The sequence below is a fragment of the Setaria italica genome, chromosome V (genome assembly GCF_000263155.2).
Source record: "Setaria italica strain Yugu1 chromosome V, Setaria_italica_v2.0, whole genome shotgun sequence".
In the NCBI taxonomy this organism is placed as follows: domain Eukaryota; kingdom Viridiplantae; phylum Streptophyta; class Magnoliopsida; order Poales; family Poaceae; genus Setaria; species Setaria italica.
The window spans coordinates 5,829,135-5,841,388 of NC_028454.1; the positions used below are offsets into that span (position 1 = coordinate 5,829,135).

At 51.0% G+C, this 12,254-nt stretch overlaps 2 protein-coding genes across 2 annotated transcripts; one reads left to right on the forward strand and one right to left on the reverse strand.

Moving 5' to 3' along the window:
* The first annotated feature begins 238 nt into the window (after positions 1-238).
* Positions 239-3,130, forward strand: LOC101766652 (protein NRT1/ PTR FAMILY 6.1). The gene has a single exon (XM_004967861.3). The coding sequence runs from the start codon at positions 335-337 to the stop codon at positions 2,303-2,305; it is 1,971 nt and encodes a 656-aa protein (XP_004967918.1). The 5' UTR covers positions 239-334; the 3' UTR covers positions 2,306-3,130.
* LOC101766247 (LRR receptor-like serine/threonine-protein kinase RPK2) lies at positions 2,403-6,342 on the reverse strand. Its single transcript, XM_004967860.3, has 2 exons — positions 3,269-6,342; positions 2,403-2,792 (listed from the first exon to the last, which is right to left on the reverse strand). The coding sequence occupies exon 1, from the start codon at positions 6,276-6,278 to the stop codon at positions 3,384-3,386; it is 2,895 nt and encodes a 964-aa protein (XP_004967917.1). The 5' UTR covers positions 6,279-6,342; the 3' UTR covers positions 2,403-2,792; positions 3,269-3,383.
* Positions 6,343-12,254: the final 5,912 nt, after the last annotated feature.

A 12,254-nucleotide genomic window follows, 5' to 3' on the forward strand; every position in this document is an offset into this window, starting at 1 on the left:
TCCACCCCGTTGCCATCTCTAAGCTCAGCTGCGGCGCCGAGCTCCGCTAATAGTCATTGTCCTGCTTGGGTTTCGAGCACCCGCGGGTTTCGGAACGGGTTTTATTCCCAGGTTTCGGAGGCGGGTCCGTGGAGGCTCCACCCGATCCAGACCCGCACCGTTACCATCCTAGCTCAGCCGCGGCGCCGAGCTCCGCTAATAAATGCGCGCGTATCCGCGTGCATCTCTGCTGCCAGGACTGCCCCAACAAGTGCCCATGCTTTGCTTCCGCTCCCGGTGACGCCGCCGCGCAACTGGTCCTGCACTGCGAGGCTGCTGCCGCTGATCGATCGGGATGGCCCCGGCGTCCGCGATGGAGCTGGAGGCGCCGCCACCGGTAACGGCGTCGGCCAAGGAGATCAGGTCGCCGGAGGTGCTCTCGTCGCTGCAGCGCAAGAAGCTGGGCGCGCACTTCATGGAGAGCGACGAGCGCCGCTTCTCCTCCGGCGGCGGCGGCGCCAGGACGCCCCTCGGCGGCGGGTACGAGCCGCCGCCGCCCTCCTCCTCCTCGGCGGCCGGCGGCACGACGCCGGTCGACATCCGGGGACACCCCATCGCGGACCTGTCCCGGACCGGCGGCTGGGTGGCCGCCTTCTTCATCTTCGGCAACGAGATGGCGGAGCGCATGGCCTACTTCGGCCTCTCCGTCAACATGGTCATCTTCATGTTCAAGGTCATGCACCGCCCCTTCACCAGCTCCGCCAACGCCGTCAACAACTTCCTCGGCATCTCCCAGGCCTCCTCCGTGTTGGGGGGCTTCCTAGCCGACGCCTACCTCGGCCGCTACTGGACCATCGCCATCTTCACCACCATGTACCTGCTGGGCCTCATCGCGCTCACCGTCAGCGCCAGCGTGCCGGCGCTCGTGCCATCCCAGGAGGGCTGCGACACGCTCGCCATGCTGCTGGGCGCCTGCGCGCCGGCCAAGTCCTGGCAGATGGCGTACCTCCAGACCGCGCTCTACGTCACGGCGCTCGGCGCCGCCGGGATCCGGCCCTGCGTCTCCTCCTTCGGCGCCGACCAGTTCGACGAGCGGAGCCCCGGGTACAAGCGCCGCCTCGACCGCTTCTTCAACCTCTTCTACCTCGCCGTCACGCTCGGTGCCATCGCGGCCTTCACGGCGGTCGTCTACATCCAGATGCACCGCGGCTGGGCCGCCGCGTTCGGCACGCTCGCGCTCGCCATGGGCGCCTCCAACGCGCTCTTCTTCGTGGGCACGCCGCTGTACCGCCACCGCCTGCCGGGGGGAAGCCCGCTCACGCGGGTGGCGCAGGTGCTCGTCGCCGCCTTCAGGAAGCGCAACGCCGCCTTCGACAGCGGCGGCTTCGTCGGCCTCTACGAGGTCGCCGGCGCCAAGTCCGCCGTCCGGGGCAGCGCCAAGATCGAACACACCGACGACTTCAGGTGGCTCGACAAGGCGGCGCTGCAGCTGGAGGGCGACCTCGCCGGCGGCGGCGAGGACCCGTGGCGGCTGTGCACTGTGACGCAGGTGGAGGAGGTGAAGATCCTGCTGCGGCTGCTGCCGGTGCCGGCGTGCACGGTGATGCTCAGCGTCGTGCTCACCGAGTTCCTCACCCTGTCGGTGCAGCAGGCCTACACGCTCAACACCCGCGTGGCTGCGCTGCACCTCCCGGTGGCGTGCATGCCGGTGTTCCCCTGCCTCGCCATCTTCCTCATCCTCGCGCTCTACTACCAGACCTTCGCCCCGCTGGCCCGCCGCCTCACGGGCCACCCGCACGGCGCCTCGCAGCTGCAGCGCGTCGGCCTGGGCCTCTTCTTCTCCATCCTCTCCGTGGCCTGGGCGGGGCTCTTCGAACGCTACCGCCGGGGCTACGCCATCCGGCACGGCTACCTCGCCCTCTTCCTCACGCCGATGCCGGACCTCAGCGCCTACTGGCTGCTCATCCAGTATTGCCTTATCGGCGTCGCCGAGGTGTTCTGCCTCGTCGCGCTCCTCGAGTTCCTGTACCAGGAGGCGCCCGACGCCATGCGAAGCGTCGGCTCCGCGTACGCCGCCGTCGCCGGCGGACTCGGGTGCTTCCTGGCGTCGGCGCTCAACACCGCCGTGGATGCCGCGACGCGGGACGACGCCGCGGGGCGGCCGTCGTGGCTGGCGCAGAACATCAACGTCGGCAGGTTCGACTACCTCTACTGGCTGCTCGCCGTGCTCAGCACGGTCAACCTGCTCGTCTTCGTCTACGTCGCCAAGCGCTACAAGTACAGGGTCAGGATCGATGCTCAGGCCGCGGTTGTGAATAAGCAGTAGGCCAGTAGCCATGGACGCGAGAAGGATTTGAATTTGGATGTGGATTTTGCCTCTTTTTACCCCCGAAGGATTTACTGTACCGAAGCATTCCCAGGAGTACAACTACCATAACATTCGCCGTTTTGCAAATACCAGTATTCAACCAAAAAAAAAGAATATGTGCTAAACTCCAATTCCCTGAAAAAATGCCCACTGTGTATGTTAGATGCGCCACAATTTGCCGTAATCTTTTCTGCAATATGTGGCTACCAACCAAACATCGCCACTAAGGATGTCCTGCTTAAGCTTAATCCCTGAAGCAACTTCAGATCTCCAATTCTATGTCACGGCCGCGGCAACTGAAACAGACCAACTGGGAGCTTGGGCCTACAACTGGAGATGCAATCATTCACGGCATTCTGGTGATCATCATGTAGCCTGTGACTGGCGGCTCAGCCCAGGGACGATTAGTTTTCATGCTGATATTAGCACACAACCTTCATGGAATCTGCATGTTTGGAAGTGATCAAAACAAAAATGTCAGGATTCAACAATTCAAATGACTTTGTATTGACAACGGACCAGTGTGTGTGGGAACAGATGGTTCAGATTGACAGTCAGCAGTTCTGTTATCTGCTGCTGCTGTTTAAACAAAAAAAATGTATGAATGCATAGTAACAGTCAAGGAATCAGCTGATAAATGGTGACTGTATCTGTATGTTGCGACTATTGTATCTCACTCAAAGAGTACTGCGTATTCAAACTCTTTGGACGCTATTAGTATTTTCAATGATGATATCAGTAGTTCATAGACAATTATATATTCAAAAGAATGTTCAGTGTTAAGTACATAATATGCATGTGGAGTGATATCAGTTCGTAATCATTTTATCTTAAATATATCTCGAGAAATATGTGTCTGGGAGCAATATAATAATGGTTCAGCGCAAAAAAAAATGTGCAGGAGAGAGTTCACAATCTCACCTCATCAACAGTGCAAAAATTTGGTGATACAGAGATAACTGGATGATAGTACAAGGAACCATCATTGCACTGCTGACTGTTCATCAGCCATTTCCTGATTGCTTCAGCTTACTGCTCATCGGTCATTCCCCAATTGCTTCAGCTTTGCTGCAACCTGCCTCATTGATGGCCGAACAGCTACAGATTCTAAGGTGCATGATAAAGCTATCTTTAGCATTTCAGTTAATCTATCCTTTGGTGCTGCATCCAGTAGTCCTCGAGAGAAGAATTCGCTGGTATTGTCTTCCTGCATCAGCATCCGTCCCCACGATACAATTGTAAAGCCATTGCCAAACTGTGAGAACGACGGATCCAAAGACCTCTTGCCTGACATCAACTCCAGGAGAACAACCCCAAAGCTGTAAACATCAGCCTTGTCAGAGACTCTGCAGGTGGTTGCATACTCTGGTGCGACATACCCAAAGGTACCAGCAACATCCGTTGTGGCATGCGTTTGTGTAACTTCTATCAGTCTCGCCAAGCCAAAATCTGACAAGTATGCGTTAAGATCCTCGTCAAGGAGGATGTTGCTCGGTTTGATGTCTCGATGAATTATCCGGGGTGTGCAGGAGCAGTGAAGGAAAGCCAATGCTTGTGCAACATCCACCGCTATCTTGTGAACCTCAATCCAGGACACATTTCTGCTCCCCATTTCATGTATGAACGTCTCGAGGTTCCCACCAGAGAGATAGTTGTAGATAAGGAAAGTGTCTGATTCTCCGAGATGGTACCCAATAAGTGTAACAAGATTTCTATGCCGGATTCTTCCAAGAGTTCTGATTTCCGCATCAAACTGCTGGAGACCTTGGAAGCGCCCCATGGCTAGCCTCTTCACTGCTACAAGAAAACCAGGAGCCAGTTCAGCCTTGTAGGTCGCACCAAAGCCACCTGTACCAATCAAGTTCTGGATGCTGAAATTGCTTGTTGCTCGGATAAGGTTTTCGTAAGTAAGCTCCGGAGGGGCATCAGTAAAAGTCACGACCACTTTTGTCCTTAGATTTGAAATCTTCACCCGTTTCCTTCTTTCACACACAAAGAAGAGAAGGATCACAAGAAGAAAAGATATTGCAGCAGTTGAAGCTGCAACTAAAATCACCATAAGAGACTTAAATTTAGACCCCCATTTTTTCGCTCCTTTTGAGGAACTGATTGCTTCAGTTGGTGGTAGAGATGCATTTGTACTCAAACATTGGTGCAATAGGGAATTGCCAATGAAGAAACCACAATCAGAAGGGTGCCTAAGATTGGGAATGTCACCTGATAGGTTGTTGAATGAGACATCAAGAACTGTAAGCTGAGCTAGTTCACTGAAACTGGGAGGGATGCTTCCTGAGAGCCTATTATGGTCAAGCCTCAATACTTCAAGGCGTGAAGCGTCAGTTAAATGTAATGGTATGCTGCCTGTTAGAGAATTCCTTGATAAATCTAGAACCTCAAGAGCAGCCAAGTCACCAAACTGCCCTGGAATCTGACCTGTCAGATTGTTACCACTCAAGACCAAGCTCCTCAGAAAATGCAGACCACCGACACCATCGGGTATTGACCCTCTGAAGTTATTATAACCAGCATCAAAATTTTGCATAGAGGCACAGGTTGAAAGCATGTCAAGGCTTCCTGACAACTGATTACTACTCAAATTGACTGCAACGCCTGTTGCGAACTTGCAGAATCCAAAAAATCTGGCAGAAAGAGTGCTGCTGAACATATTGCCATTAAGCCACAAACCATAAGAGTAGTTTCTATCTAGACTGACAGTAAGAGACGGCAACGTCCCGCCAAAGCCATTGTTGCTGAAGTCATGGAGAGCAACATTAGCAATGCCCCCTAACTCAGAACCAAAAGGGTTTCCAATCAGCACATTACCAACCAATTCATCATAGTACTGCATTACAATATCATCACCAATCAAACGGCTTGAGCATTGGCTCTCGGTGGACAAAAGAAGCGGACCTGACAGAGAATTTCCACTGATATTGAAGTACGTCAGACATCCAACTGCCAATTCTGCGGCCATTGAGCCCTCCAATCTGTTGGAGCTCAGATCAAGAAATGTCAAGCCATGACACTCTCCGAACCAAGCGGGCAAGGTACCAGCAATGTAATTCTGCCCCAGGTTCATGGCACGAAGACCGCAGGTACCATTCCTGGACAATGGCAACCGGCCATCAAGGTTGGCCCTAGGCGCCCAGAGAACCTCCATCGCCGGAATGGTCAGCACTTCCGTCGGCAGCACCCCAACGAAGGCATTGAACTCCGGCTGCTCCCCAGCCGACGCAGTGAGATTGGTGAGCACGAGGACTGCGAGCTCCCGGCAGTTGACAAGCTCCACGGGGATCCTGTCGGTGAGGCTGTTGCGGGAGACGTCGAGGACGCGGAGGGCGGCTAGCCGGCCAAGCCCCCGCGGGATGGCGCCCTCCAGGACGTTGTGGGAGAGGTCGAGGACGCGGAGGGAGCGGCATTGCGCGATCTCCGCCGGGATTTGGTCGACGAGGAAGTTGCCGGCGAGGCGGAGGTGGGTGAGCGCGGCGCAGGGGGGCGACGAGGAGTTCGCGAGAGGAGGCGGGATTTTGAGGGGACCCGAGAGGCTGTTGAAGCTTAGGTCGAGGTAGCCGAGGGTGGTGGACGAGAGGAAGGCGTCGGGGACGGGGCCCGAGAAGTTGTTGGCGGCGAGGTCGAGGCGGCGGAGGCGCGGGGGCAGGGGAAGGGCGGCGGGTAGCGTGCCCGAGAGGGAGGCAGCGGGGAGGTCGATGGCGGCGACCGCAAGGGAGGAAGGATGGCATGTGACGCCGCGCCAGCGGCAGTAGCTGGTGGCGGAGGCGGCGGACCAAGCGGAGAGGGCGCCGCCGGGGTCGTGGGTGACCGCGGCCTTGAGCGCGAGGAGGGCGGCGAGGTCGGCGGCCGAAGAGGATGCGAGCGGGATTGGTAGGAGCAACAGGAGGAGGAGGAGGACGGGTGGTGGTGGGGCCGCCATGGCGGCGGCGGGAGCAACGGGGCGAGGAGTGGAGTGGATGGAGAGAAGACGACGAAGGCAAGCGTGCCCGTGCCGTGCCGTGGATTTTAAAATTTCTCCATTTTATTATTTTTTCCCCTTCTTTTGTGTGTTCCGGTTCGTCTTTGTTGACTGAACCATGGAGGCACGGACCACGGTTTGGTACCGGCCCACTTGGATCTTATAATTTCCTATTTGACCTCAGAAAAAATTATTAGAAAAAGTTATTAGTTCGTTTCTCAAAAAATTTAACTTTCATTCCTAGTACGATACTCTGTTAAATTTTCTGTTCAGGAATCGTTAAATGCCCTGCAAAAAGACAGTTTTTGCTCCTATGGCCTTACCACCCTTCTCCCTCCTCTGCTCCACACCGCGCGGGCTCGTCGGCATCTCCCCGACCGTCGCCGCCCTCCTCTTGGCCTGACTTTTTTATTTTTTAGCCTTTTTTTAAAGCCTGGTGGAAATATTTCAAAATCTGGACCCTTAGCTTGGCGCCACCAGGCGCCAAGCGTACACGTCTCGGCGCCAGAGGTTCTGGCGCCTAGGTCGTTGCGCAGCTGGTGACGTGGATGCTGACATAGCGAGGCTTGACGCTAGGGTGGATGGCGTCAAGCTTAGCGCCGTAGATCTTGGGTGATTCAAGGAATGATAACTCAAGGGATAATGACTATGAGCCCAGTGATACTGAGGTCGAATCTTCAGTAGCTCCTTCAGTTAATGATGAGGATGATGAGATGAATCAAGAGGGTGATATGGATGAGATCATTGATGTGCTGTCACACTCCTAAGAGGAAGTGGACCATGGATACATATTCAAGAGAAAGAACCCCTTATCAATACATTCTTCCCCGTACCACTTCAAATCTCTTCTTCTACACTCAGGTACAAGAGGATGCCTTCTTTGGTCATTTGCTGAGTAAGACAATATTTAAGCACCAAACCATAGATTTTCATTATATGGCTCAGCAACCCGTGATGAGTGAAGTAGTAGCTAAATTTGAAGCTATTAGCTTAAGGGCATTTCTTAAGCATAGATGTGATTGGAATGACACCATTATTCGTCAGTTCTATGGTATAGTAGAGGTTATTTTTGAGGAAGATAGATTGGAGTGGATGACGGGTAAAAGAAAATATGAGGCCACCTTTGCTGAGTTTGCTGCTGTCGATCAATTAAATTATGATTTTCTCACTGATGATCAAAGCTATAATATGGTTGATGAGAATCCACTAGAGCTTGATGCCATTACTCAGTTTTATGAGCTAGCTAGGACGGGTATCTCTAGAATCTATGACAAGATCAATGATTTTAGGCATCATTTGGCTGTCATAAATAAGATTGCTAAAGTAACAATACTGCCTAAGAGTGGATATAAGGATGGTTTTGTGGGCTATCATAGGAACTATGTTCACATGTGATGGTTAGTTAAAAGTTTGATGTGGTTACATTGATCATGGATCAAATTGCTACAAAAAAGGTCAACCTCGAGATAAATGTATACTTTGCTCCATATATCATGTCACTTATCAAAGTAAAACAAGGTTCCGAGGTCCTTGTGAGGTGGTTCACACTCCCTTCAAGCCTTATAAGAATGATAAAGTTTTTCTTGAAAGGGAGTTGACTCCTTTCCTGGATGTTGGAGGAGTTCCAGATGAGGGAGACATGAGAGATATGGGAGAGGCTCCAGCTCAGGATGATGATGCTCAGGCTATGCCTCCTCCTCCTCCCCCTATGCAGTCACAGTGGGTACCTCCAGCTAGTTATTTTGACCCTTACTTTGCCACCATGCAGCAGATAATGAATGAGAATTTCCAGCATATGTAGCAGGGGCTCAGTTCACACATTGAGGCATTTGGGCAGGAAATGGTGACAAACTTTCAGAATATGCAGCAGCAGATTGATAACTGTTTTGTGGCTTTTGGGCAGCATAGCCACTCTACTATATATGAGCCCATCATGACTAGGCTACAGCACGTTCAGGAGGGTCTTCATAGTGATATTGAGATCTTGGATGCTAGATTCTGTGACTTTGACATAATTGAGCAGTGTCAGCAGGTTGAGGAGTGGCAACAGAAATTAGAGAATGACTTCAATACTTTTTCATCCAGCTTCTCGAGTTTCAATGATCATTTCTACAGCATATTTCCAGCTCCGGCACCTCCTCCTTAGTTCTATCCTCATCAGCCTTATTATCCTCCTCCACCGGCGCCACAGGATGGCTAGCCTCTTTTGGTACTTGATGCCAAAGGGGGAGAAGATTTGGTGACTTGGAGTGATGGATCAGTTGCAGGGGGAGCTCATGTGATGGACATTTGCATTTGTGTTTGCATTTATGTTTGCATGGACTTTGGTTTGTAATAATTCGCTTAGCACTAAAACTCGGGTGTAATTCGTGTTGAACTATGTTTATGCGCTTTATTTCCTATTTTGTTTCTTGTTCTAGCCGTACTATCAAGAGGTGTCAATTTCATTTACTTGACGGTTCTATAGTGCCACTTTGCTCAAACAATTGAATTACATGCATGGGAACTAACTTAGTTTCAGAAAGTGAAAGAAATGAGAAGAAAAACTTGTTCTAAAAGAGGTCTAACTGTATAAGGGCGGACGGTCCGGCCCTAAGTGGCGGACGGTCAGCTAAACCTAGACAGAAACATATTTTCAGGTCGAGAAATTTTTTCTCAAAGGCGGATGGTCCGCAGATGTTTTCTGCGGACAGTCCGCATGGGGTAGACGGTCCGGCCTAGCGAACGGTCAGCTAGACCTAGACAAAATATGTTTTCGGTCTGAGAAATTCTTTCTCAAAGGCGGACAGTCTGCAATTGCTTTCTGCGGATAGTCCGCATGGGGCGGATGGTCTGACCCTAGGTGGCGGACGGTCAGCTAAACCTAGACAGAAATATGTTTTCAGCCCGAGATTTTTTTCTCAAAGGCGGACGGTCCACAATTGTTTTCTGCGGACAGTCCGCATGGGGCGGACGGTACGCCACCCCTGTAACGGTCTTCAACCAAGTGTTATTGGAGATGGTACGTCACCCCTGTAACGGTCCTAGGTTGAAAGCCTTCACCTAGTTGTAGAGTAGCTAGAAATAGTTTGTCCCCTTGTGTTTCTAATCAATTTTTTTGAAGTGCTGTGATTTTAGTTGAAACCGTCTATTCATCCCCCTCTAGTCGGTACTTCTTTTTGTCATCGCCCATACTTAAAGTGCATCACATGACAACACAATGAAAATTCCAATAGTAGATAATATTGTTCATGAATAAACCATAGAACTAGCAAGTCATGGAGACTACTGTGTTCAACGAGGCCACTTTCTCTTCTTCAGGGCATCGGGATTCTCCTCAATCGCTGCTTTCGCTAGACGTGCACGCTCAAGCTTCTTTTCCCTCTCCTCCCTGTTCGCAGCAACACGCCTCCTTTCCTCCTCTTCCTTGTGCTCCTTTTCTACAGCCTCCTCTCTGCGTCTCTTCTCCATAGTCTCCTTCTTCTCTGCCTCCTACCGCAATATTTCCTGCATCTCCTCCTTATCCTCACGCTTGATCTTAGTGTCGATCCACTGCTCAAAATCACAGAGCGGTGGAGGGGTATACAACAAATGCAATTGTTAGAAAATAAAAAAATCATGCAAGATGTCATACGACACAAAATAATTATTAGACAACATCAATTTCTCACCATCTTATTAATGCGGCGCTGACGAAGTGTAGGCTCAAACGCAAAATTGGAACACATCCAATACCTCTGCCTATACGTGTCCTCTGCATCGGACTTGGCTACCTTGCAAGAATCGCTGCAAAAGCACATGGGTACTGGAACACCACTAGGCAGAGGCAATGAGTTGAAGGCATTTCCAATCATCCGGCCATAACTACAATTTAGTCATCTTCATTGTAAGAACCGAAAGCAATTAACATTAAACCTACACCTAGGGTTTCCCATTCGATCCACAACAATGAACCCATAACATAACATAACAACGTGCGCTGAGGTTACCTTAGTTTCCTAGCTTTTCCACGCCTTGACATCCTACGGTTGCATGAAACCCTAAGTTAAAAAATCCGACTAATATATACCGAATCAACATGAAAAAAACTATGAAGGAGGAAGGATACCTTGCTCTCGAAGATCCACGGATCAAATCAAAGTTTCCAAGGTCCAATAGGCCGATTCGTGATGTAAGGTGAAGTGGGGAGAGAAAAAACCCGAGAGGGAGGAGAAAGAAGCGGAGGAAGGCTCGGGCAGGAAGGAGGTAGGCAGTGGCGCCAAGCCCCCACCATGTCAGCGTCCACGTCACCAGCTGCGCAACGACTTAGGCGCCAGAACCTCTGGTGCCGAGACGTGTAAGCTTGGCGCCAGCGAGGATGGCGCCAAGGCGCCAAGCTAAGGGTCCAGATTTTGAAATGTTTCTGCTAGGGGCCTATTTGTGAGAATCTTTCAAAAAAGAGAAAAAAAAAACTTCTCCGGTCGGCCGCACGGCACCCAAAGTCGCGTGCCTCCTCTCTCTGGATTTCCATTGACCGGGGCCTGCTACAGTTTCTGGGTCAAAGCAGTAGGTAATCGCGAGCGGCGAGGAGGAGTTCACCTACACGATCAACGCGACGGGGTGCATCCGTCCTCCTACGTGACCTTACCGAAAGATGGTCGGAGTAGGCCGACGACGAGCGGCGGCGCAGGCAGACCGACAACGCGCCGATTCCGGTGAGCACGATGGCGGAGAGAGGGAGGTAGCGAGCGTAGGGGCACGAGGGATTCACTTGATTTGATGGGTTGCTCGGTATCGGGGACGGTCGGAAGTCGCTCGTCGGCGGTGAGATACTGGCGGCAGCGCAGGGGCCATGGGCGGCCACGGGATCTGAAAATTCCTCGGTGTTTCGGTCGTCGGCATTCAACGAGGGGTGGCAGAGCTTGAAGCTGAGCGACTTCGGGTGCCGCGCGGCTAGGTGGACAGTGGCGACGATCGGAGGAGGTGCCGACGAGCCGTGCGGCCAGACAGAAAATCTAATAGTGTGGTATAAGGAACGAAAGTTGAACTCGGTGTCAAATAAGGAACTAAAATTTTTTAAGCACCAAGAAAAGAACTAGTAGTTTTTCTGGTGTCAAATAGGGAAATTGTCTTGTCTCTTAAAGAAATCCGCATAAATTTTAGGAATTGTACTCTCAGTTTGTTTGTCAATTTTCAAGTTATAAAACTTGTCTGGATAGTACAACCCTCAACATCCAGAAATACACAACCTTACCCAAGACGGACAATGTTTTTTTTAGCATAGACATAGCATTATTTTGACACACATAAGCATGCACTAATGAGTCAGCAATATGGGTGATTAATCATTGTGAAATCAAGATGACTAGGTGAAAGCTTGCTCTTACCGTGTGAGGTTGCTTACAAGTTGACCAAATTATCTGTGGCAGATGACTGGAGTAAGGGTGTGTTTGGCAACTAATGGAAAGGGGCATGGGAATTAGTGGTGAGAGTTGGCGGAGGGAATTTACTTAGGAATATGATTTTTAGTCCCATTTCCTTGTTTGTCTTTCGAAGGGAATTAAGAGTGGGAGTTTATGTAAGATTTCATATCCTTTGTTTGGTGTGAGGGTTTAGAAGTGGGAAATTATATTTAAGTCATGATTAACGGTGTAGATGCATCCATCTTCCACTTAAAACAAACTCCCACCCTCCCCTGGGAAGTGATTGGTGGGAGTTTCTCCTCTAAATTCCCATTCATCATCCCATTAGAACTTCTATACCCACCAAACAAACAATAGAATTTTAGTCTCTCACATCTAAACTCCCTTTCCCTCCTACCGATTACCTCCAACCAAACGAGCCGCAAGCGACGATGAGTCAAATTCTCCGGCCATGCTACCAAATGCTGAGCCATGTTAGCATACGCCACCCAAACCATAATTTCCTTTTCACCAGCATATAAAAAAGAGTTGAATGGCCCGTTCAAAAAAAAACGAG

Excerpts from the sequence above, each read along its gene's own strand:
- LOC101766652 (XM_004967861.3), top strand. The coding sequence starts at position 335 with ATGGCCCCGGCGTCCGCGATGGAGCTGGAGGCGCCGCCACCGGTAACG.
- LOC101766247 (XM_004967860.3), bottom strand. The coding sequence starts at position 6,278 with ATGGCGGCCCCACCACCACCCGTCCTCCTCCTCCTCCTGTTGCTCCTA.